Source organism: Dama dama, chromosome 6 (genome assembly GCF_033118175.1).
Source record: "Dama dama isolate Ldn47 chromosome 6, ASM3311817v1, whole genome shotgun sequence".
Taxonomy (NCBI): Eukaryota; Metazoa; Chordata; class Mammalia; order Artiodactyla; family Cervidae; genus Dama; species Dama dama.
Window position 1 is genome coordinate 14199603 of NC_083686.1, and position 24178 is coordinate 14223780.

Here is a 24178-nt window from a genome sequence, read left to right on the forward strand (position 1 = left end):
GGAGCTATGGCAAGTGGTTAACAGTGTTTATCTAGAGGCCATTCTTTTCGCTTTATCTGCATTGTTACTCTATCATCCTTCCCATTAAGCCCCAGCCTTTCACACAGCCATGCTTCGGGTCTCAAGACCTAAAACACCTCTCAGTGAAACATCCCTTAGCTATGCTGACTCTAAAGATAAAGACCAAAAGCTGCAGCAGGTAAAAACAACCAGGAGATGATGTGGAAGCATTGTATTAGCATTTGATTTCCATTTTGCAGAAAGAAAATGAGAAAACCCTTACTTTGTGACTGCACCAACCTTTAAATGAGGGCTGGCCTCCATGACAGTTTGAGGAAACTGACACCAACAATAGCACCTGCCCAGAGTGGACTGTTGGGAGTCCATGTAGCCTGTGGAATCCCAGGGCAGGAAGCAGTGCAGGGAAACTGCAGCTCAGAGAGGTGATGTGACTTTACAGGGGACAACCACCGGTGTCCCATTTCAGCCTCCCACCCTGCCCCCACGCCAGAAGTGGAAACATCAGCTTGTGAAACCCCAAGAAAGCTTATGAAAGGGACAGTTCTAAATGGAAGCAAAAGGAACCAAGATTTCAAGAATCAAAGGCCGGCTCTCCCGCTTTCCCTCTGGGCTGGCTCAGGTCACTGTCAGACATAACCTCCCTTCTCAGCTCAATTTCCCTAAGGCTGGAGATGAAGTTGGGTCAGCCAGTCTGACAGTTCTATGGGCTGTGGGTATGTTAGTCATTCAGTCATGTCCGACTCTTTGCAACCACATGTACTACAAAGCCTGTCAGGCTTCTCTGTCCATGGAATTCTCCAGGCAAGAATACTGGAGTGGATTGCCATTCCCTTCTCCAGGGGATATTCCTGACTCAGGGACTGAACCCAAGTCTCCTGTGTTGGCAGTTGGATTCTTTATCACTGAGCCCCCAGGGAAACCCTTACTCAGCTATAGGGTGAGTTAAACAGACATTTCTAGGCTAGACTGGATCTAAGAAATATGTTCATCCTCTTTCATGCAGTAGCATTTACCAAGCACATCCTTCTCTGCATCTGGGTCTGGGCAGGCAGGGATGAACCAGGGTACTTCCATTCCCCCTTGCAGTGACTGGTTCGAAAATGAACATGGGAGTCCTTTCTGGAGGTTGAGTGGAGAGTAGAGAGAGCTGCAGGAAGCTGGTCCCTTTCTTGTGATGGGACACGGAAGCCCCCCCGGCAGCTGCCTTGAGACCGTGGTGGAAGCCGGTCTTAAGCCAACAATACAGTTGCTGCCAGAGTAGACAGTGAGTGAGATGTTGGTGACTCCTGGATTAACCAGGCCTAATGTCCACCCTACCTCTGGTCTTTCCAGAAGGAAATGGCAACCCACTCCAGTACTCTTTCCTGGGAAATCCCATGGACACAGGAGCCTGGCAGGCTATCGTCTACGGGGCTGCAAAAAGAGTTGGACACGACTTCAAGACTAAACAAACAAATGAAAACTTGAGTTCTAGGACTGCAGCAAGAGAACATAGCCAGGAAGAGTCCTTCTTGGAGTCGTATCTGGCTCTCGAGAAAAGTCTAAACAGAGAGTCCTTGGCATTCTCTCATCCCTGGGACCCCTTTCTCTAGGGCTCAGGTCCTTCCACTGTCCTGAGAACCTTAACTGTACTGCTCTCCCCCAACACACATCCATTCTGCAAAGTCTTCTGTGCTCCACGGTGACACATGTCCATGCCTAGTGATTACAAGGTGTGAATGACTTACAAAACCTAAGGCATTTGGGATTTTACAAGAGGAAACTGGGGAACTGGGCTCCCACTGGTGAAGATGACATTTAACTTGAGACCTAAAGGATGAGAAGGAAGAGCAGGAGGTGGGTATTCCAGGTAGTGGACACAGCCAGTGCAAATACCTTGAGAGAAAGAAAAAAAAACACCCTCCTTAAGGAACAGGAAGTAGATCACAGTCACTGGGGTGTTGTGAGTGTTTGCGGCCAAATGACCAGCTGGAACAGGGATTTGTACACCTGGCACTTTTACAAACTCCCAGCATCCATTATTTGCCTGTGAAGCTCCTCCAGGAACAAGACTTTAAAATTCTAACAGTACCATGTATAAAATGCTTCCAATAGGCCAAAAGCACCATGCCAGATGCGGTCTGTATTAGCATAACCACTGATATTCCCAATAATCCTTTAAGACAAGTCATTATTACTTCTCTGTTTAGAGGGGGAAAGTGAAGCTCAGAAAGGTTTAGTAACTTGTGCCTGTTGCACAGCACATGAAGATTCAGAAGTAGGACTTGAATGCAAGTCTGTCTGACATCTGAGGCTTCCCCAGTGACTCAAGTGGTAAAAGAATCCGCTTGCAATGCAAGAGCCACAGGAGACATGGGTTCGATCCCTGGGTTGGGAAGATTTCCTGAAGGAGGGCATGGCAACCCACTCCAGTATTTTTGCCTGGAGAATCGTCATGGATAGAAGAGCCTGGCAGGCAACAGTCCATGGGGTCACAAAGAGTCAACACAACGGACTCGACTGAGCATGCACGTGTGCTGTCTGACACCCAAATCTGTGACCTGCTCTGTGCTCTGAGCACAAACTGTGGGCAAGACGCAATCATAGGAAGGTCTGTTTCCATGCAGGGTGGCCAGAAATCTCATATAATTCTAATAATTATTGTTATTGCTTTCTTGACTAGACCCTGCTCTCCGAGGGCAGGAACTCTGAATTCTGTTCCTCGCTGCATCCCTAGGACTGGAGCCCTATGCCCTGCACACAGTGGGATTCAGCCTGGGATGTGGACAAAGGCTAAGCCTCAGTTTCTTCGTCTATAAAATGGGCATGTGGGGTATGCGGAGCTCCTGTGAGGCCTCAACATGTAATGGGTTCTCCACACATGTAGGCTGCCAGTTCACAATTTGTAGTTCTGGGGCTAGTCCTTCATCCACCATCTCACCTGTGCTGTGTGGTGCTTAGTCGCTTAGTCGTGTCCAACTCTTTGCAACCCCACGGACTCTAACCTGCCAGGCTCCCCTGTCCATGGGAATTCTCTAGGCAAGAACACTGGAGTGGGTTGCCATGCCCTCCTCCAGGTGATCTTCCCAACCCAGGGATTGAACTCAGGTCTCTCACATTGCAGGTGGATTCTTTACCGTCTGAGCTACCAGGGAAGCCCACCATCTCACCTAACCCCCACATAAACCCTAAAACGTGTAGGCAGGGTGGTATTATTCACTCCCATTTCACAGATGGGGAAAGAGATCTGTCCACATAACGGGGCTCCCTTCTAGAATACAGGCTGCCAGGGGGCAAGACCTGTGTCCAATCCCCAGGGTTAAAACACTAGTAGGTGGTCAGTAAATATGTGTTGCATGAATGAAGAATTAACAATCATCACCCCCTACTCTGATAACTACGCACGTCTCCCTTGTTCCTCCCTTCTAAGAGCTGGTGAATTCGTGAGAAAAACGGGGAGAGACAGGATAAAGAAGAAATTCGGGTTTGCCAATGTCCACTATGAGTCAGGCATTACTTTTTACTCTAAGTCACAGAGTCCAGCGCCTTGTTCCAGCATCCTCCGTGCAGAGATGAGAAAGCAGAGGCTTCCTCCAGAAAGCCAGATCAGGATGACCTGCCAAGATCTCCTCTCCTGGCTCCAGCCAGACCACTGGGGCACCTGCCAGCAACTCAGCAGCCTTTCACCTCTGCCTCTCAGCAGGCTGCCAGCAGAAAGAACACCCAGGAAACACACTGATCCTTCCTCGGCCTCTCCAAGGCCGGCGACAAAGGACCCCTTTCAGATGCCCGGACCCCCGCTTCCTCTAACTTGAGGCAGAGACCTCAGCTAGCCCCAGCAGCCCAGCCCCCTCTCCCTACACACCTATCAGCAAAGCGTGACTCAGCGCTTCTCCTCCGGGGAGCGGGGAGCGCCACTCTCCAGCCTATACTCCGCCCAGGTCACACACCCAGCCTCAGCATCCCTGGGTCGGGAAGCCTGGAAGCCCACCCGGCGCTGGTCAGGCGCTCTCCAGGCCTCCACAGGGCTCCGGCGAGGGGCTCCTCGGCCTCGTTTCCGGCAGAGCCTGGCATCGGCGCTGGCTGGACAGCGCCCGGAGTCGAGTCACCAGCGCTCGGAGCCCACACGGGTTCCTGACCAGGGCTCCCACGCGCCCCAGCCCCGCGGCACGCAAAGCCCTGGGCCCCTCCCACGGAAGCACCCACCAGGGGACCTCTTGCTAAAACCCACCAACACCTCTGCAGCCAGTCCGGCAGCCCCTAGGGAAGACGCACTCAAGCCCCTTAACCCAGGAAGGTCTCCGGGCACAAGGCGTCCCCATCAATGCGTGTCGACACCCCGCGCGGCCGGCCCTTCCCTATCCGCAATGGAGGCTCCAATCCGCGGGCGCCTGGCTAAGGCCTGGGAGCTTCCTCACCGTTCCCTGGGCAGGGTGGAGCCGGGGGACCCCTGAAGTTACTACTGGCTTATAAGAAGGGGTCGCTGACCCTCTAGATCCCACCAGCCTCGGAGTGGGGAGTAAGGCCCATTTAGGGGATTTCCAATGCAGGGCCCGTTTGGGGTAGCAGGTCCCACTTTGGGGTTCAGACAGTGTAGGGTCAGCTGTTCCTGTCTCGTTTTATTCACCAGGAAGAAAAGATCCACCCCAAACCAGCCGCCTTCTCTCACCGGCTAAGGGACCTTGCTTCTGGGCACAGGGAGGGGCCGAAAACCTCGAGCCTCTGGGGCAATCTGGCCACGGATTTTTTTTTTTTTTTTCCTCCTCTTGGGTCGCTCTTAGTCTGCGGGGAGTGGGCAGCCTAGAAAATTCTGCCGGGCTCTGGACTGGGATGAAAGGGCAAACCCAGGATTTTAAGCCACTAAAAGCGCCCGGGATGTCTTCACCAGAGTAGCCGCAGAGGTGGCCTTTACAAAAAATGAGGGCCGGGGCCGATTCAGGGCGCCACCGGGCCTGGAGGCGGAAAGCTGCCCGCCGGAGGGCGGCGCGGAGGAGGGCGCTGCCCTGTCCGGCTACCGAGCAGCAGGGGACCGGCGCCCCCCGGCTCCCTCCCTCCCGGACCGGGGCGGGGGTGGGGTAGGGTGGGGTGGGGGGGACACGACACACAGCGCGCGGTCCAAACCTTCGGAGGGCATTCGGTGCGACGGCATCCCCACGCCGCGGCCGGCCGGAAGGGGCCTCAGACAACACGTACGTTACCTTCTGTCACATAGCTGTGGTCCCGCAGGAAGCTGTGGTTAATTTTCCGCGTGTCCGCGTCCTCGCCCATTGAAGGCCGTGCTCGGTGCCCTGGGCATGCCCCGCCGCCGCACACCGATGCAATCCGCAGAGGTCGCGCCGGGCGCGCGGGCCATGCCGCCGCAGCCTAGCAGGGGCGCGGGCCGCCGGGGCCCCGGAGGGCGGGCATCGCGCGACCAGGGGGCGGCCGGGGAACGGGCGAGGGCGGCCGAGGCGGGCGCCGCGGTCAGGCTTGCGCGCGGCGGGCGGGCGGCGGCCGCGGGTGGGGACGGGCCGGGTCCCGGGCGCGCATCCCGGCCGGCGGTGCGCGCTGCGTCCGTGCGCCCCGGCGGCGGCGGCGGCGGCGGCTGGGTGCCCGTGCGCCTGGCTGTGGCGGCGGCGGCGGCGGCGGGAGGGGACGCGCGCGGCGCTGCGCCGACCGAGCCGGGGCCGAGCCGGGCTGCGCGGACTGGGGCCGCCGCCGCCGCCGCCGCCGCCGCCGCTCTCGCAGGCCCCTCCCTCGCACCGCCCGCTCTCCGCCCCCGCGGCCCGCGCCTCCCGCCGCGCGCCCGCCGCCCAGCACCCTGCAGGTGGAGCCGCGCCCCCCGGCAGAAGCTGCCCCTCTGCGCTCTCAGTCTCACGGATGGACACCTTTGGTCCCTGGGTTTGCCAGCGAGCGAGGGAGGAAGGAGGTGACCAGCTGGCAGGAGGCACTGGGCAGCTGAGCATTTGGGGGCCACTTTGCGTGCCCGGTGGCTCAGACGGTAAAGCGTCTGCCTGCAATGCGGGAGCCCCGGGTTCAATCCCTGGGTCGGGAAGATCCCCTGGAGAAGGAACTGGCAACCCACTCCAGTACTCTTGCCTGGAAAATCGCATGGACGAAGGAGCCTGGCGGGCTCCACGGGGTTGCAAAGAGTCGGACACGACCGAGCGACTTCACTTTTTTTGCGTGCCCAGGTACTCCTGGTGGGTGGGGAGCTTAGAAGAGAAGGGGAGCTTCAGAGATGTTGGGGGTGGGTAAATGGATACACTTCTGCCCAACCGCAAAGACCAGCAGGCCTTCTTAGGTGTTCAGCAACACCTCTTTGGAAAGGGAGAGATGGAAAGGTGCAGACTGCCCCCTGACAGGTACCAGAGCTGAAGGGGCCCTTGGCTTGAAATAGGGGGCCAAAACCCAGGTGGGGGTGCAGCTGGTCTCTCGAACCCCTGCAATTCTGTGACGCTCTTCTCCTCTCAACTGTTGGGGAGGGGGGAGGGGGACTCCAGGCATTCCCCAAACTGCAGTGGAGGCAGAAGAGTCCAGAAGGGACTAAGCCAGGAGGCTGGGGTTATGGGAAAGGCTGGAGAAGGTGGAAGCCCCCTAAGGTTTCTGGCTGGGGAGTGAGAGGGAGTTTCTGAAGCTAGAGCTGGGCTTTTATTCCTTAGAAACACCCAGAATAAATCTATAAGGAGGTGAAAGTTCCTCCCCACCCCCACCAGCACCCTGCAGGGCATAATTGAAAGGGCAGGACCCAGGAGCAGCTTGAGGCTCTGCCAACATCTCCTGGATGCTGAGTGACCCAGGGCAGGTCCCCCACCTGTCCCCTACCTCAGCTTCCAAGCACGCCCACCTCTTAGCACAGGTATGTAGATTCAGTGCAAGGGCCAGGTAAATGCAGGGACCCTCTGGATGTGAAAAGTGAAAGTGAAGTCATTCAGTTGTATCTGACTCTTTCTCGACCCTATGGACTGTAGCCTACCAGGCTCCTCTGTCCATGGGGTTTTCCAGGCAAGAATTCTGGAGTGGGTTGCCATTTCCTCCTCCAGGGGATCTTCCTGACCCAGGGATCGAACCCCGGTCTCCCACATTGCAGGCAGACACTTCACCATCTGAGCCACCAGGGAAGTGAAATAGGCTGACTTTCACACCCTCTCTCACCCACCAGCCTGGCTGCTCTGGTCCCCTGCACCTAACACCGGAGTCCCACTCTCTGTCCATTCCCCTCTCCCCTCTCTAACTCAGTACGGAAAGTGGCCGTGACCTCAGACACTGGAAGACGGACAGACTGGGTTCAAGCCCTAACAGTGAGGGAGCCCTGGGCAAGCACAACCCCACCTGTTTAATGGATATGATCACAGGGCTAGTGTGGCCAGTCCATGCTTAGTAGGGGCCTGGCCTCATGGGTGCTCTGGAATGTTAGTTGTTATCATAGGCTGAACCTCACCTCTCTGAACTTGGGAAGACCCCTCACCCCATCCATGAGACCTGAAACATCCACCCCATCTTCTAGGATACCCTGGATCACTGTGAATAGGGGCTTGACCTGGCCCAACACAGTGATCCACCCCTTTCATCAGCCTCTGAGCCAGGCTGGGGACCTGGGAGTTTATGGTCTTGAAACTTGCTGGGCCCTAAGGCTCAGTTTCAGCCACTTGCTCCCCCGTGAAGTCTCCTCTGACTCCCTCGGGGTTCCTGAGAACTGTCTCCTCCATTCTGAAGCACTCCCACACCAGCGCCAAGGCTCCTCTCTCAACATTCTGCTCACTCCCACCCCAACCCCGCTCAACCTGACGCCATCCATTGCTTCCTCTCTTAAATCTGGAGGCATCTCTGTTTCTTGGCACAAAGCTGAGTTCCCCATCCTACTGCCTGTCTGTCCTCCTGACTCCATCCCCCCTCTCTCTCTCTATGGCCTCCTCCTTATTCTTTCATTTGTGATGAATGTTTGTTGAGCACCTACTATGTGAGGGCACATTTCTGGCACAGTGGTAATGAGAACAGAACAGACCAAACTCTCTGCTCTTACGGGGTTGACCTATTAGTACAGCAAGATCAGCAAGACAATATGAATATATAACATGGAGGTCATGATGAGTGAGAAGTGAAAGTGGGGGTGCAGAGATGGAGATGGATGGGGGTCTATTTTATAAAGAGAGAGTGGAGAGGACCCTTCTGAGATGTAATTGTGTAACTGCCATCACATCAGGAAAAGAGGCCACAGCTGTCCTCACAAGGTCTTTCTCATAACCCACTATCTGCCCAAAAGATAACCTCACTTTGACTTCTAACACTGTAATTTTGCTGGTGGGGGGTGGGGGTCTTTCTGTAAATACAATCATAGAATATGAATGTTTTTCTATCTGATTTCTTCTTCTCAACATTGTTTCTGAGCTTCACTTAATTTTTTATATATGGTTTATATATGTGGTTTGTTCATTTTTCACTGTTGTATAGTATGCCATTATACAGATACACTGTATAATGTACCCTCCTGGTGATGGACACTTAATTTGTTTTCTGTTGGATGTTAAGTTCTTTTATTCTTCTGACTTAGGGCCTTGGAAAAGTAAATGTCAAGATAAAGCCTCTGTAAGCCAGAGTCCATGCATGATTACAAAGAACATGGACCCCATTAGATGTATAAGATGAGTGAGAAATAAATATGCACTGTGTTTGGGTACTGAGATTTGTGGATTGTTTTTTCACTGCAACATAACCTCTCCTGTGGAAACCACTACATCCCTGTGTTCCAGCTGGTGGTGGCTAAACATTTCATATGTGTTATCTTGTACTGTCCTCAAATACATGAAGACTCTTGTCTCAGCCAGAATGAAAACTAGGTTGTATTGAAACAATGGATGACCGTTCAAAATTCTGTGCCTTATGGAATCTACTTCTCACTCGTGCCACATGCCCTTGACAAGTTGGCTGCAACTCTGACCCTTGTCATCTTTACTCTGGGATCCAGGCTGATGGAGGAGCCCTACATTGGGCATTGCTGGGGTCATGGTAGAGGTGAAAGAGAGATCGGGGTCATGAGCTCACTCTTAGAACTTCATTGGCCCAAGTCACATAACCACCACTCATGAGTTCAAATGGCAGGCAGGAACACTACAGGTTACATGGCCGTTAATGACCTTATGACCTATGACCTTAATGGCACACACAAGTACAATCCTCCACCAAGGAGGGAGGATATAGTACAAATGTTTTGCATTATAACACAACCTACTACGGTGCTCTTTTTATAAATGAATAAACAAACACCGAGTCACTTCCTAAGTCACCCAGCTGGTAAGTAGCAGAGCTGAGATTTACCCAGGTTGTGAGGCTCCAGAGCTTGTACAGTCAGCCCATACAAGCTGGTACTGATGCAACTACCTCTCTGCCACCTTCCCCCTCTGTGACTACCCATAGGGAGTTCCCACAGGGAGTTCAAGATGGTCTCTTTTCACCTCTGGGAACCGTCTGTCTTGCCCTGGAGAAGCTGCCTGAAGCATTACTCGAATGGATCTTTTCTCCAGTGAAAGGCTAGACAGAAACCCACCCGCCCACTCCCAGTCTAGGTCACAGGGCCTCTGGATGGAGACCGTCTAACAACGCTGAGTTGCGCTGAGACCCATCAGATAGCCGTGTCATCAGGGAAGGACCCAGGCCTGCCATCTGGTCCCACGCTCACAATTTTAGTCACTTTCTGCCACTGCAGAAGTGACACATAATAGAAAATGTGTACATAAGGGAAAATAGACAAGGCATGGTCCTGAATTCATTGTACCAGAAACCTTTTGGAGAGTCTCATTCCTGGGCCTTTCTAGGTAAAGTTTTGTTTCTACACAACCAAGATCCATCCTTTATATTCTGCATATATTTTAACGTGTGTGTGAGCATGCTGAGTCACTTCAGTCGTGTCCAGCTCTTTGTGACCCTATGGACCATAGCCCGCCAGGCTTCTCTGTCCGTGGGATTCTGCAGGCAAGAACACTGGAGTGGGTTGCCATGCCCTGATCCAGGTGATCTTCTCAGCCCAGGAATCCAACCGGCGTCTCTTATGTCTCCTGCATTGCCAGGCGGGTTCTTTACCACTAGTGCCACTTGGGAAGCCCCATTTATTTTAATGAGATAGTTCAAATAAGCAAGAGACTGGAGTTTATTATTACAATCCCCCCTTCTGAATATTGATTCTAAAGGAATCAATATTAAAATTCTAACATGTTAGCTTCTGATCTTTAAATATAAGAAATAGAATCAGAGACATTGAAGCTTTTTTGCTTCCCTTTCTAGCCCTAATCCTCCCGTTCTCTTTCCAAAGGTGAACACTGTCCCTGAATTTGTTTTCTTCTCATCCACGTTCTATTCTTTAACACATGTTCATGCATTGTATCATTTCATGTAATTTTAAAATGTATGCAAACATTATCATATTGATTGCACCATATTGCAAATTGCTTTTTTCCTAAGCCTTGTTTTTCAGCTCTATCTACTTTCTTCATTGATCTCGAATGCTGGGAGAAAACAATCAATGATGTGCTGGAGCCTGCCCCGAGAACCTTCTTGCGGGAGCCGATTGTGTTTCTCTTCCAGGCTCTGTGTTCAGTGATATCACAGTAGTAACTAGAAATCAGCCCTATTGGGAATATTTATGGCACAGAAATCAGCAAATGCTACAGATTCTGGCTTTTCCACCTTGTTGCATGCACATGTGCTCAATCGCTTCAGTCTTATCAGACTCTTTGTGACCCTATGGACTGTAGCCCAGACTGTAGCCCGCCAGGATTCTCTGTCCATGGGGTTCTCCAGGCAAGGATACTGGAGTGGGTTGCCATGCCCTCCTCCAGGGGATCTTCCCAATCCAGGGATTGAACTCACGTCTCCTGCGTCTCCTGCATTGCCGGCAGATTCTTTACCCACTGAGTCATCTGGAAAGCCCTTCCCCCTAGATCAATTCAGTTCAGTTCAGTCGCTCAGTTGTGTCCGACTCTTTGCGACCCCATGAATCGTAGCACATAAACACTGAGAAGCATACCAGTGTCTACAATTAATTTATTATTTCTCTCATCCTCTCCACCCACTTGGATGGATATTTAGGTTGTTTCCAACCTGTTGGAGTTTCAAACAGCAATTCATGACATCATTTTACCTGATTCCTCACACCCAAGTGTAATGGTTTTCCAGGGGGGACACCTGGAGGCAGGGTTACAGTATATGTACATATTTCACTTCCTATATGTTGCCACATCAAGAAACAATTTATACTCCTGTATGGACTTCCCTGGTGGTTCAGATGGTAAAGAATTTGTTCGCAATGCATGAGACCTGGGTTTGATCTTCCCTGGGTTGGGAAGATGACCTGGAGGAGGGCATGGCAACCCACTCCAGTATTCTTGCTTGGAGAATCCCCATGGTCAGAGGAGCCTGGTGGGCTGCAGTCCATGGGGTCAGAGGGAGTCAGACACGACTGAGTGACTAAGCGCAGCACATATTGAATTCTGAGTGGCACCGGAAACTGATGTAAATGCACCTTAAGTTGGTGGGTCAGCTGATAGCCGGTAGTAGTTTAATTTGCATTTCCTGATTGCTAGTGAGGTTGAGCATCTCCATTTTCTCTTCTAAGAATTGCCTGTTATTCCCTTTTGGCTTTTTTCTTGCTGATTTTCTGGAGCTTCTTATATAGTTTTACTACCTGTTCTCTGTTTATGTGTGTTATGAAACATTCTCTGCTAATTTGTTGCTCATCTCTTAACTTTGTGGTACTGTTTTCCTTCAGAAGTTGTTAATTTTGATGTAGTGAAATTTATCAGTATTTTCTTTGAACTATTTTGCCTTTTTGTCTCATTCACTAAATCTCTATCTTGTGAGTATGAAGGTAGGCTATAGAATGTCTATATTTACATTTAGCCCCTCTAGAGCATAATGTTCTATTTGGAGGAAAGTAGAGATCTAACTATATACTTTTTCCATATGAAGAACCTGGTATCCAAATCAATGCTTGACTAGCCTATCTTTCTCTCTCTAATTATAAAGCCAATTCTCTTCTATACCAAGTTCTTGTATATATGTGGGCATGTTCCTGGACTCTCTATTCTATTCCATTGGTCTTTTTATCTGGCCCATGTGTCTTAGATAGTATAGTTTTTTAATAAATCAATATCAAATAGATCAAATGCTATAGTCTTTGTTTTTCTTCAAAATTGTCTTGACTATTCATGGACCTTTGCATTTCTATATAAAATTTCAGTTTATCAGATCCCTGTTGTCACTTTTCTTGAAATGGCAAAGAATTTATAAATTTAAACTTATAGGTCAAATGGAAAATGATATTTCCCACTTGGAAAATGATATTTTTCTAATGCCAAGTTGTCCCATTCATGGGCATGATCTGTCTGTATATTGATTCAGATGTTCATTCATGTTCTTCAATTAAGTGCTCTAATTTTTCTTCCCAACAATAACAGCAAACATTTATATATTTGTATGTGCCAACTACTGTTCTAAACACTTTATATTTAACTCAAATTAATCTTCCCAACGTCCCAAAGATGTAATATTTTTACTGTCTCCCTTTTACAAATGGGGAAACCGGCAGAGTGGTCAAGTAATTTACCCACACCAGTCAGCAGTAGAGCTGTAATGTAGAACCAGGCATTGTGGGTTGGAGGCCCTATTCTGACCCCCACTGCTATACTGCTTCCATATGGAGCTTGTGCATCTGTTCTTAGATTTCATGTAAAGTACCCTATAGATTTTACTGCCTTTGTGAATGGAGTTTGCCTCTCTTATATGTTCTAAATGGCATTGCTCTTCAGGAGAAGTGTTATTGACTTTAGCGTGCTGCCTTGTACCCAGCGGTTGTGTTGAGCTATCATATGGCTTTAAATAGCTTGAGAGCAGATTATCTTGGATTTTCCGTGTAGACCATCATGTCTACAGTTAAAGACAGTTTGGGCTTTTTCTTGCCATTCTTTCCCCATTTGCTCTCTGGCTCAGTTGGTTCCACTATAAAGCAGAGTTGAATAGCACTGGTGACAGAAGGCATCTTTATCTTTGGTCTAGTAATGCTTTTAAAGTTCCATGTGAAAAAAAAAGTTTGCTGTTGGGTTTTCTCATCCTTCCTGATTTTCTGGGAGAATTTATCAAAGATGAATTCAAAATTTGTCTAATGTGGGTGTTCTTTTGTTTGGCTAGTTGCTTTGTTTTGCTGTATCTATCCATATGATCATTTGGCTTTTTGCCTTTGATCTATCAAAGCAGTGAATTACATCAATAGTTTATCTTTAAACCATTCTTGCATTCCCAGGGTGGACTAGACATAGTCATAAAGTTTTGTTGACACACATTTATGACACTCATTCATTTATGCATTTTCTAGGGCCACTTTCACACTATAATTGCAGAGTTGTGTAGTTGCAGCAGAGACCATATGTCCACAAGCCTAAAATATTTACAATCTGGTTTTTTAAGGAAAGTCTGTTAACTTTTTCTAGAAGTTTTATAATTTTGGATTTTCCATTTTGGTCTATGATCCATTTTGAATTAATTCTTGTGTATGACATGAGACATGGTTCTTTTTTTTTTTTTTTTTTGAAGTTGTTTTAGCACAAATTGTCTGTTTATTCTCCACTGAACTACCTTTTTTATTTTTGTTCAAAATCAGCCATATCAGCTACCATAAATGTGTGGGTCTTTTTCTGGGTTCTCTATTCTGTTCCATTGATATACTTGTTTACTTTGACACAGTACTATCAATACCAATGTCAATTACTGAAGCTTTATATTAAGTTCTTGAAATTAGATCATATTAGCCCTCTCAACAAACTACAAATAGAAGTGAAATTCCTTAATTTAACAAAGGACATCTCTGAAAAACCTACAGATTTAATGGTCTTAAATATGAAATAGCTTCCCCCATAACAGGGAACAAGGCAAGGATGGCCATTTATACCATGACTATTCAGCACTGTACTAGAGGTTACAGCCAATGCAATAAAGCAAGAAATAGAAATAAAAGACTTTCAAATTAGAAGGAAGGAAAACTTGTCTTTATTCACAGAAGACATTATTGTCTATAGAAAAATCCAATGGGAGCTATAAAAAAACTGCCAGAATTAATAATAAACTTAATAAGTTTTCAGGATATAAAATCAATCAAAATCTAAATTTTAAAGATATCATTTACAATATGAAATATGGAGAAATGAATCTAAAAACAGATGTGAAAAACCTATGCACTGAAAATTAGAAAACATGAGGTAAATTAAAGAAGACCTAAATAAGTGAAAAGTGCCCTATATGTTGGAAGACTCAATATTGTTAACATGTCAGTTCTCCTCACATTGATCTATGAACTTGACACAGTCCGAGTTAAAATCTCAATATACCTTTTTTAAACTGACAAACTGTTTCTAAAATTCATACAGGAACAGAAAATATCTAAGGTAGCCAAAACAACTTTGAAAGAAGTTTTAGTTTTAGGTGTACAGCAAAGTCATATATACATATATATATATATATATATATATTCTTTTTTTTTTAAGATTTTTTTCTATTATAAGTAAATTTTTTGGCCAGGAAACTGTTGTTTATTTCACAGTCTCTGGACCAAAGTAAAGCCATCACAACAACTCCCAGCACTGCCTCTAAAAGAGGGCATCTCATTTCAGTAAAAACAAATGCACTTCAACAGTCAGGATGAGGAAGCAATCTAAATGTTCATCAATGAATGGCATGGAATATTAGTCAGCCTTAAAAAAGAACAAAATAATGCCATTTGCAGCAACATGGATGAATCTAGAGACTATCATACTACGTGAAGTAAGTCAGACAAAGACAAATACTACATGAATTGCTTTTATGTGGAAATCTAAAAAAAGTATGGTACAAAGGAACTTATTTACAAAACAGAAAAAGACTCACAGATTGGGAGATTGGGATTGACATAGACACATTACTATATATAAAGTGGATAATAATGACCTACTGGGGTAGCACAGGGAGCTCTACACAACACTCTAATGCCTATACGGGAAAAGAATTGACACTAGTGTAACTGATTCATTTTGCTGAACACCTGAAACTAACACAGCACTGTAAATCAACTATATTCCAATAAAAATTAATTAAAAACAACAACAACAAAAACAAAAATAAAGTCACCTCACCATCTCCACTCCAAACCTGGAAGTACTTTGAAGGCACAGAGTGCAGTTTTCATAATGGTTCTCATCCACAAAGGTACAACACACATTTGGTACAACACTGTGCAATCCAGGAGCCCTCAACACTAGGGTATTTAAATACTTATTTGAAACTTACTCCTTTCCAAAAAGATTATTTTGAGATACTCAGTTCAGTCACCAGGTTGTGTCCAGCTGTTTGTGACCCTGTGGGCTGCAGCACGCCAGGCTTCCCTTGTCCATCACTAACTCCCAGAGCTTGCTCAAATTCATGTCCATCCAGTCTGTGATGCCATCCAACCATCTCATCCTCTGTTCAGCCCTTCTCCTCCTGGCTTCAATCTTTCCCAGCATCAGGGTCTTTTCCAATGAGTCAGTTCTTCACATCATGTGGCCAAAGTATTGGAGCTTCAGCTTCAGCATCTGTCCTTCCAATGAATATTCAGGACTGATTTCCTTTAGAATAGACTTGTTTGATCTCCTTGCAGTCCAAGGGATTTTCAAGCATCTTCTCTAACATCACAGTTCAAAAGCATCAATTCTTTGGTGCTCAGATTTCTTTTTAGTCCAATTCTCACATCCATACATGACTACTGGAAAAACCATAGCTTTGACTAGACAGGCCTTTGCCGGCAAAGTAATGTCTCTGCTTTTTATGTCTAGGTTGGTTATAGCTTTTCTTTCAAGGAGTGAGCATCTTTTAATTTCACGGCTGCAGTCACGATCTGTAGTGATTTTGGAGCCCAAGAAAATAAAGTCTGTCACTGTTTCCATTGTTTCTCCATCTATTTTCCATGGAATGATGGGGCTGGATGCCATGATCTTAGTTTAATTAACAATTAACAGCAAAAAAAAAAAAGGGATGAAAACAAGAATTTATTGATCAAGGCTTGTGGTATCGGCCTTTGATTATTTAATCTTCACAATGTACCTTAAATGCAATGGAGGGTTTCATCCAGCACTGAGGTACACGCTGGCTTCCATGTCTTAGTCTGCAACAGTCTGTACTTCTTCCTATTATAAGTAATTTTTTTTTTTACTGGATGTCAGACGTCTTTTTACTTTGTGGGCCAAAGATGGTGGATATGTTTATAGCTCTAGAGGTATTCTTGAGCTTAACTCACAAGCAGTTTTATTTTTTTCAAGTCTTACTTTGGTGATTTGCTAGGCACATTTGAACCAGTTCTCAATCTAGGACATATTATCTTCTACTGCTGAGGCAAGGCTTGCCTGAGCCGGCTGCCCAATGCCCCTGAGGAATGTGAATTTTTCCAGCAGGCACTATTCCCAGCTCTCCCTGTGCTCAAAACACCCTGCCCTCTGGTCCTTTTGGATGATCCCTGCCCTAACTTTGGGCAATTTCCTCCCATGTATGGGCTGATCGTTTCTGAGCTGAGTGCTCACGCTCAACCTCTCCCGACCTCCAGAACTTTCTCTTTCTCTTTGGAGCTCTCTCCTCTCCATTATCCTGCCCTGTGAACCCCAGCTTCCTTGATTTCCCCAGGATCTCAGCTCCGTTTCCTCAGCTTGAGGATTTTACCAGACTCAGCTTGGACCACGTCTCCCTGAAACCTGGACAGGAAACTCTCAAGGCATCAGCTGGAGCAATCCTGGGCTCTCCTTGTGTTTTTCTTTCTCACTGATCACTGTCCCCTTTACAGCCTATTGTCCAGCCTCTTGAAAACCATTGTTTCTCATATTTTGTCTTGATTTTCAGTTGTTTTGAGTGGGAAGGTAAATCTGATTCCTGTTGTTCTTTCCTGGCTGGAAAGCCATCAGGTACATTTTAAGCTTTGAGTCATCCATCCACGCTTGACTACAGAGGAGGGGTGGGTACTTTCTCTTCCTCCCGCTTAGCAGTACTTTAGAGCCCCAGCACGGCCCCCTCCAGAGCAACACTCCCCATGACGTCCCATCATTACCCACCACCCTACCCTGTCAGGAAGGAGTGGAAGAATCCTTGCAAACTGCTCTTAACAATTTTCTTTGGAATCGATTTCATCTTGTCCCCCACATCAATATTACTTGGCCGCCTGATGCGAAGAGCTGACTCACAGGAAAAGACCCTGCTGCTGGGAAAGATTGGAGGCTAAAGAAGAAGAAGGCAGCAGAGGATGTGATGGTTAGATAGCATCATGGACTCAATGGACATGAATCTGAGCACACTCAGGGAGAGAGTGAAGGACAGGGAAGCCTGGCGTGCTGCAGTCCACGGGGTCACAAAGAGTAGGACACAACTTAGCGACTGAACAACAGCAACATTTGTTTTATTTGGATGTCTCAGTGAGAATTGAAGGAGATGAAATACATAGAGCCTGGTACATCACAGGTGCTCAGGGAATATAGATTGCCCCTCATTTCTCCAATTTGCCAGTCCACCACTCACATAGGTGTGGACTTGAGGGGATGGGGTACTTAGAGCAACACCTCTCTGCAGTACTAGGTAGGGGAAGAGCCTCTCTCCTCCATTTAACCCCTGAATTAATCCCATCCACAGTGTTCAGACTTAATACCAAAGAGAAATGGATCACATCCTGTTGTACCCCATAGACTGGATTCAAGCAAAATAAATAGGCTCAGAACTAATCCCCATCCCCAGGCCAGCCCTAGGGAAATTTGGAAAGAGGGCAATTAAGCATGATGGAACAGTCTGACTTAAGGAGGGAAATGACCTTTGCTATACACTACTCTCTGGTGATCAATAATTCACAACGTTGCCGGCTGGGTGCGCGGCCTCCACGCATCTACCCCTCCAACCAGCCTTAGCAGGAGGGGCCTGAAGGCCCCATGCTCATCCCCATGTCCCACCTGGACCTGGTGGTGTCAGGGAAAGAAGACTCCAAGCGTCCTGCAGGCAGGCTTCTGGGAGCTTGGTGCAGCTTCCCAGGACCAGACTCTCATCTGGGGACACACATTCATCTTTCAAGGGGAGACTCATTTGTGTTTCTTACCAGCAACTCCAATCCACCCTTCTCACGACACTTCCTCCTTGAAGCCCTCCTTGATTACTTCCATGCTCGACGTCATCGCTGAGTCCTTACAGCATTTATTCTCCACCCATGAATTAAATTAGAAATTACTGATCACTATTAGGTGATCTATTAGCAGAAACCAATGAATAACACACATTCCTGACTTCAAGAGGAACTTCCCTGGTGGCTCAGATGGTAAAGAATCGATTGCTTGCAGTGTGGGAAACCTGGGTTCGATCCCTGGGTCAGGAAGATCCCCTGAAGAAAGGAATGGCAAACACCTCCAGTATTCTTGCCTGGAGAATCCCATGGACAGAGGAGCCTGGTGGGCTACAGTGCATGGAGTCACAGAGTGAGACACGACTGAGTGACTGAAAGTGTCATCACCAGGTTTGTCATCACTTTCCTGCCAAGAAGCGATCATCTGTTAAGTTCATGGCTGCAGTCACCACTCGCAGTGATTTTAGAGCCCAAGAAGAGGAAATCTGTCACTGCTTCCACCTTTTCCTCTTCTATTTGCCATGAAGTGATGGGGCTGGATGCCATGCCACACAGACATTCTAAATGCATGATTACACTCCAGCTCCAAAACCCCAGCAGGTAGGGACTATTAGTATCTCCACTTAACAGATGGGAGAACTGAGGCTTAAAGCAGTTGAACAATCTCTGCTAGATCACACGTGACCAGCGGAAGGGAGGTGAACCCCAGCAGCCTGGCTCTAGCACTAGGTCCCAAACATGTCCCTGTGCTGAGAAGGGGGTACCAACTCATCTAAAATTGCAGCCTTAGCCCCGTCATTTCATATCCCCTGGTCTGCTTTATACATTTTTCTCTTTAGTGAAATTGTTCAGTCGTGTCCAACTCTTTGTGACCCCATGGACTGTAGCCTACCAGGCTTCTCCGTCCATGAGATTTTCCAGGCAAGAGTACTGGAGTGGGTTGCCATTTCCTTCTCCATTAGTAGTTATCATTAACATACCATGTATGTGCTCGGTTGTTCAGTCATGTCCGACTCTTTGTAGCCCCACGGACTGTAAGCCCCCCAGGCTCCTCTGCCCATGGAATTTTCCAGGCGAGAATACTGGAGTGGGTTGCCATTTCCTACTCCAGGGAATCTTTCTGAGCCAGGGATGGAACCTGAGTCTCTTGTGTCTCCTGCATTGGCAGGCGGATTGTTTACCACTAGCGCCACCTGGGAAGCGCAAACCCAACATAGCATACATTTTACCAACATATCTTGGTGTTGTTTGCTTCCCCCACTAGAATGTCAGCTCCACAGTTTCAGGGACTTTTCCTCTTGTGTGTTCAGTTCTGTATCCGCTCCCTCCGTCCCCCAGTGCCTGGCAGGCAGTAGGAGCTCATTTAGTACTTGTTGAATGAATTAGCGAGTGAATGAATGAACGAGGAAGCCTATCAGAATCTCAGGTGACCAGCCCTTTTTCCTCCCAGCATGGTGCCTCCCATAGGGAGCGATGAAGGCTGCCCCACGGAGTTTCTATGGTGGGCAGGTGGTACATGGCCAGCTCGGGTGGGTGTCTTGGTGGGTCAACCCAGGGGCCATGCTGGTAGCAGAACCATCCAAGCTTCCCTCGGGGAACCAGAGAGGGAAGTCTAGTGGGGCTATCAGAATGCCGGGGGCCTGGTTCATGCAGGGGGGCAGCTGGGTCTGTTATGGAATAAAGTTGGACGGGGGCGGGCTGTCCCTGTGGCTGGGCTCTACCTACTAGTCTTGATGCAGGGCTTGAGAGCCAGTGTCCCTGAGGGCCTGATGGAGCCGGGGGACCATGGGGAATGTTGATCAGCACCCTTGAGTTGCAAGTGACAGAAAGGCAATTCAGAAATGGGGCACAAGCCCAAGTCTCAGAAAGCAGACCCAGTCTGTGGGCCCCATGGCCCTGGAACTTGAACTTCACCAGACTCTATCTGCCCCTCCTCACTGTTCCTTCAGGGGCTGGCCTAGTCTTGCCCATCTATGGCTTCCCTCATAGCTCAGTTGGTAAAGAATCTGCCTGTAATGCAGGAGACCCCAGTCTGATTCCTGAGATGGGAAGGTCTTCTGGAGAAGGGATAGGCTACCCCCTCCACATGGGCTTCCCTTGTGGCTCAACTGATAAAGAATTCACCTGCAATGCACGAGACCTGTGTTCAACCCCTAGGTTGGGAAGATCCCCTGGAGAAGGGAAAGATTACCCACTCCAGTATTCTGGCCTGGAGAATTCCATGGATTATATAGTCCATGGGTTCGCAAAAAGTTGGACACCACTGAGCAACTTTCACTTTCACTTTCCTTCCCCGCTGTCTACAGGCAGAATTTTCTGGGTGTGGGGAGGCCAGAGCCAGCAGTAGCTCGGAGCTCACTCCTTAGAGCATCTCTGCTGGGGCAGGAGGGCCCCTGTCCACTCTCTGTAGTCAAAAACCCCGGCCTGGACAATTGCCCACCCTTGGGCCAGTCCCTGAGGCCAGGGAGGTCCCATCTTTGGCCTGCCCAAGAATCATGGTGCTGGGAAAGAGGCCATGACCTCCTCAGCTGTCCTCTGGTTCTAGCCATAGCTGCGGGGGACCATGGACCAGGCTCTCACTTGCCCGGCAGCCAGGTCCCCTTGAGCAGGCCAGTGTCCTGCTGCATTCAGCTCCCAGGCCTTCCCTGACACCCCTGGGCCTTAAGTCCATGCAGTCTGGAGTTGGGGAGTCAGTGTCCCCTGGGCACCTCTGACTTGTTTGGAAGGAGAATCCCGGGAGGATTGCTTATGCTCCTCTCTTTCAGGGATCAGTTCTAGAACCTTTGGTCCACGTCTCAGTGGATGGGAATCCCATGTTCCCACAGCAGAGACCAAGTGCTGAGTCTGGGGATCCCCTCCCAAATAGACTGTCTGCACACACATGCTTCCCGGGCTCTGACTGCCAGGACCCCACACTCACCGCGGAGAGGGCCCTGCGGAGTTGGGAGAGTCGGAGACACAGACGTGAGGATCAAGACGGTTCTCTGCGGCACGAAGGCCTGTGTGCAGGGCATGGATCCGGGGATCAAGCCCACGTCTCTTACGTCTCCTGCATTGGCAGGTGGGTCCTTCACCACTCGCGCCGCCTAGGAAACCCACAGGACACACATAGGCCTGCAAAGAGCATGTGTGTGGGAGAGACGCAGCCTACATGGGCCTTCCTCCCAGCTCCTCACATCACTTGTCTCTCTCTCACAGGCTGCTCTGCACACGCCCACCTTCCCTACTTACTCCCTCTCTCCCCATCCCCTTCCCTCCCATTCACTTGTTCAGTGGCCACTTCCAGAGTGAGCTCTGGGGACCAGGTGTCAATCAGGCCGGGGACAGGGCCCAAAGGGTCCATGGTCCAGAGGAGAAACCCGAAGCCTTACTACAAGGAGGGGTGGTCCTGGGGCTGTGGGGCACCAAGAACTGAATGAGGTCAGAGGGAGGGGACATTGGAGCTGGGCCTTGAAGGATAAGTAGGAGTTTGTGGGAGGAAAAGGCAAATAAGGAGCCGGCAGGTAAAGGCCCGAATCCAGGCTCGGTCACTCAGCAACTGTTGGATCTCCTGCCGGCCCTTCCCCAGGGACCTCAGCCTGCTTGTCCCATGAAGTAGACAGGGGAGTCTCACCCCTGCCCCGTGCCCAAGCCCACAGGACAAGACCCGGCACAGGACGACCCAGTGAACTGCAGGCCCCTCCCCGCAGGGCCCCCTCTTCCTGCCATGATGTCCGCCCTGTGGAGGACCTGAGTGGGCCTGGGGACCCCCACATGATCTGCTTCCCTCTCTCCCTCTCCTTCCCCCTCACTGTGTTCCAGACACACTGGCCTCCCTGCTGTTTCTCCAACCTTCCTCGGGGCCTTTGCACCTGCTCCATTATGCCTTTGCCTGGATTGATCTTCCTTCATCTCTAAGGCTTAGTCCCTCACTTCCTTCAAGACTTTGCTCAGATGAGACTATGCCCCACTTTATAATTACAACCAGCAAGCCCCCCAGACACTAACCCCTATTCCTGGACCTTTTTACTTGGCTTTGCTTTTTTCTCTTTGTATCATAAAATATACTTGGCTTGTTAAGCATGACTATTATTTACACATTACTTTGCCAACAAAGGTCCATCTAGTCAAGGCTATGGTTTTTCCAGTGGTTATGTATGGATGTGAGAGTTGGACTGTGAAGAACGCTGAGCGCCAAAAAATTGATGCTTTTGAACTATGGTGTTGGAGAAGACTCTTGAGAGTCCCTTGGACTGCGAGGAGATCCAACCATTCCATCCTAAAGGAGATCAGTCCTGGGTGTTCATTGGAAGGACTGATGCTGAAGCTGAAACTCCAATACATTGGCCACCTCATGCGAAGAGTTGACTCATTGGAAAAGACCCTGATGCTGGGAGGGATTGGGGGCAGGAGGAGAAGGGGACGACAGAGGATGAGATGGCTGTATGGCATCACCAACTCGATGGGCATGAGTTTGAGTAAACTCCGGGAGTTGGTGATGGACAAGGAGGCCTGGTGTGCTGCGATTCATGGGGTCGCAAAGAGTCGGACATGACTGAGCGACTGAACTGAACTGAACTGAATTATTTAGTGACTGTCTGCCCACCCCCTCCGCACACACACTCTGAATGCCAGCTTCACCAGGTGGGGGACTTCTGTCTCGTTCACCTTGGAACTCTAGTAGGGCACTCAGAGGTATCAGTGTGTGCCCAGCAAGTGAACGGTCCTATTGAGAGGCCGGAGCCCTTGGTAACCTGAGTGAAGACAATGAACCCTGACCATCAAGATGACATGCTGCATACGCCTTGCACACCAGCGGTGCTATGTTAGAAAGCGGATGGCTACTAAATCGATTTACTGCAAAATAAAAGATAAATTCTCACTGGTGTGTTTCTGAAGGAGAAGCCATGTCAGCAGCTGGCTTTCCATCCTCGCAGCTGAACACACACGTGAAAGATTACAGACATGGAGGGGCTGGATCCCCTTGGCTTTACTCTAATTGCTGCTAACTGTTCCATCCTCTGGGTTGCATTTACACCCTCCTCCAACCCCCCAGCCCGATTAATGGTTTCTTTCCTTTGGTCAGAAGCCACAGCTTTAAAATCACACCCGCTTCAGTGTACTCTGTTACCTAGCAACAGTCATAAATCAACAGAACGTGCCAGAATGTAAAAGCAAACCTCCCTGACTGTTAGATGCTTTTTAAAAAAAAATCCAAACATGTTCATTGACCCTCATGCCTCTTCTGCACCCACCTTTCCACCCCTGGCTTCACAGAGCACCCGGGTGTATGCATTTTAAAACTGTCTTATGGCCTATCTCATTTTGGAGCAAGAATCTTTTGTGCTTTCTCCCAACTCTGGCCAGTGCCCAGGGACAGGAGAAGGCCCGTCTGTCCAGCCTGCACGCCCTCACTTCAGCCCTGCAACTAGGAGACCTGGGTCAGCCCTGCAGGGTGTCTGGACACATGGGGACCTTGGTTCTTACCACAGGTCCCCAAATAGCCCATCAATGTGGTACCCTGGGTGGGTCAGTATGGATGGAAAGTCCATACCTGAGTGCCCTCACAACAGAGCCCATTCTGCATTTGCTCACTCATTTGTTCAATCACTTAATCATTCCACAAACAGTTACAGAGCACCCCCTGCATGCCAGGCTCCTACAGGCAGAGAGGAATAAAGCCTGCTTTCCAAGATCTCTCATTCCACTGGGGAGGAGCTGACCGGAACACAGCAATGCAGAAGCAACACCATTCGCCAGGTTGAGGCCAGACTTGGTGCAGATGCCCTGACTATGGGAGGGAGGCAACGAGACAAACCCAGTCCTGAAAACTTGAGATGCCTGAGCCCACGGAACATGCCAGTGGAGCAATTGTCACCGTGCAAAGAAGTAAGCGGGTGTGCCCAGCAGCCTGGAGAAGGGTCACATGACCAGGCAGGCCAGGCCAGAAGTCTTCAAGGAGGAGGGGCTGCCCGCCCTGAGGCTGAAGGAGCAGGAAGGCCTCTGCTAGGGCTCCGGGTGCGGGAGACAGAGGCGCATGGCGCAACGGGCCCCTTCCTAGCTGCCCACCTTCCAGCACAG

The 24178-nt window shown here is 49.1% G+C and overlaps 1 protein-coding gene across 2 annotated transcripts in view; it reads right to left on the minus strand.

The window, feature by feature from the left end:
• PPP2R2C (protein phosphatase 2 regulatory subunit Bgamma) overlaps positions 1 to 5319 on the minus strand; it is a 164230-nt gene extending 158911 nt beyond the window's left edge. Inside the window, exon 1 of one of the 2 annotated variants that reach the window (XM_061145170.1) lies at positions 5199 to 5319. In XM_061145170.1, coding sequence (XP_061001153.1) covers positions 5199 to 5268 — 70 coding nt within the window. In that variant the 5' untranslated portion in view covers positions 5269 to 5319. Of the gene's footprint in view, positions 1 to 5121 lie in introns of both variants that reach the window. The other variant, XM_061145171.1, reaches the window with a different exon arrangement.
• Positions 5320 to 24178: the final 18859 nt, after the last annotated feature.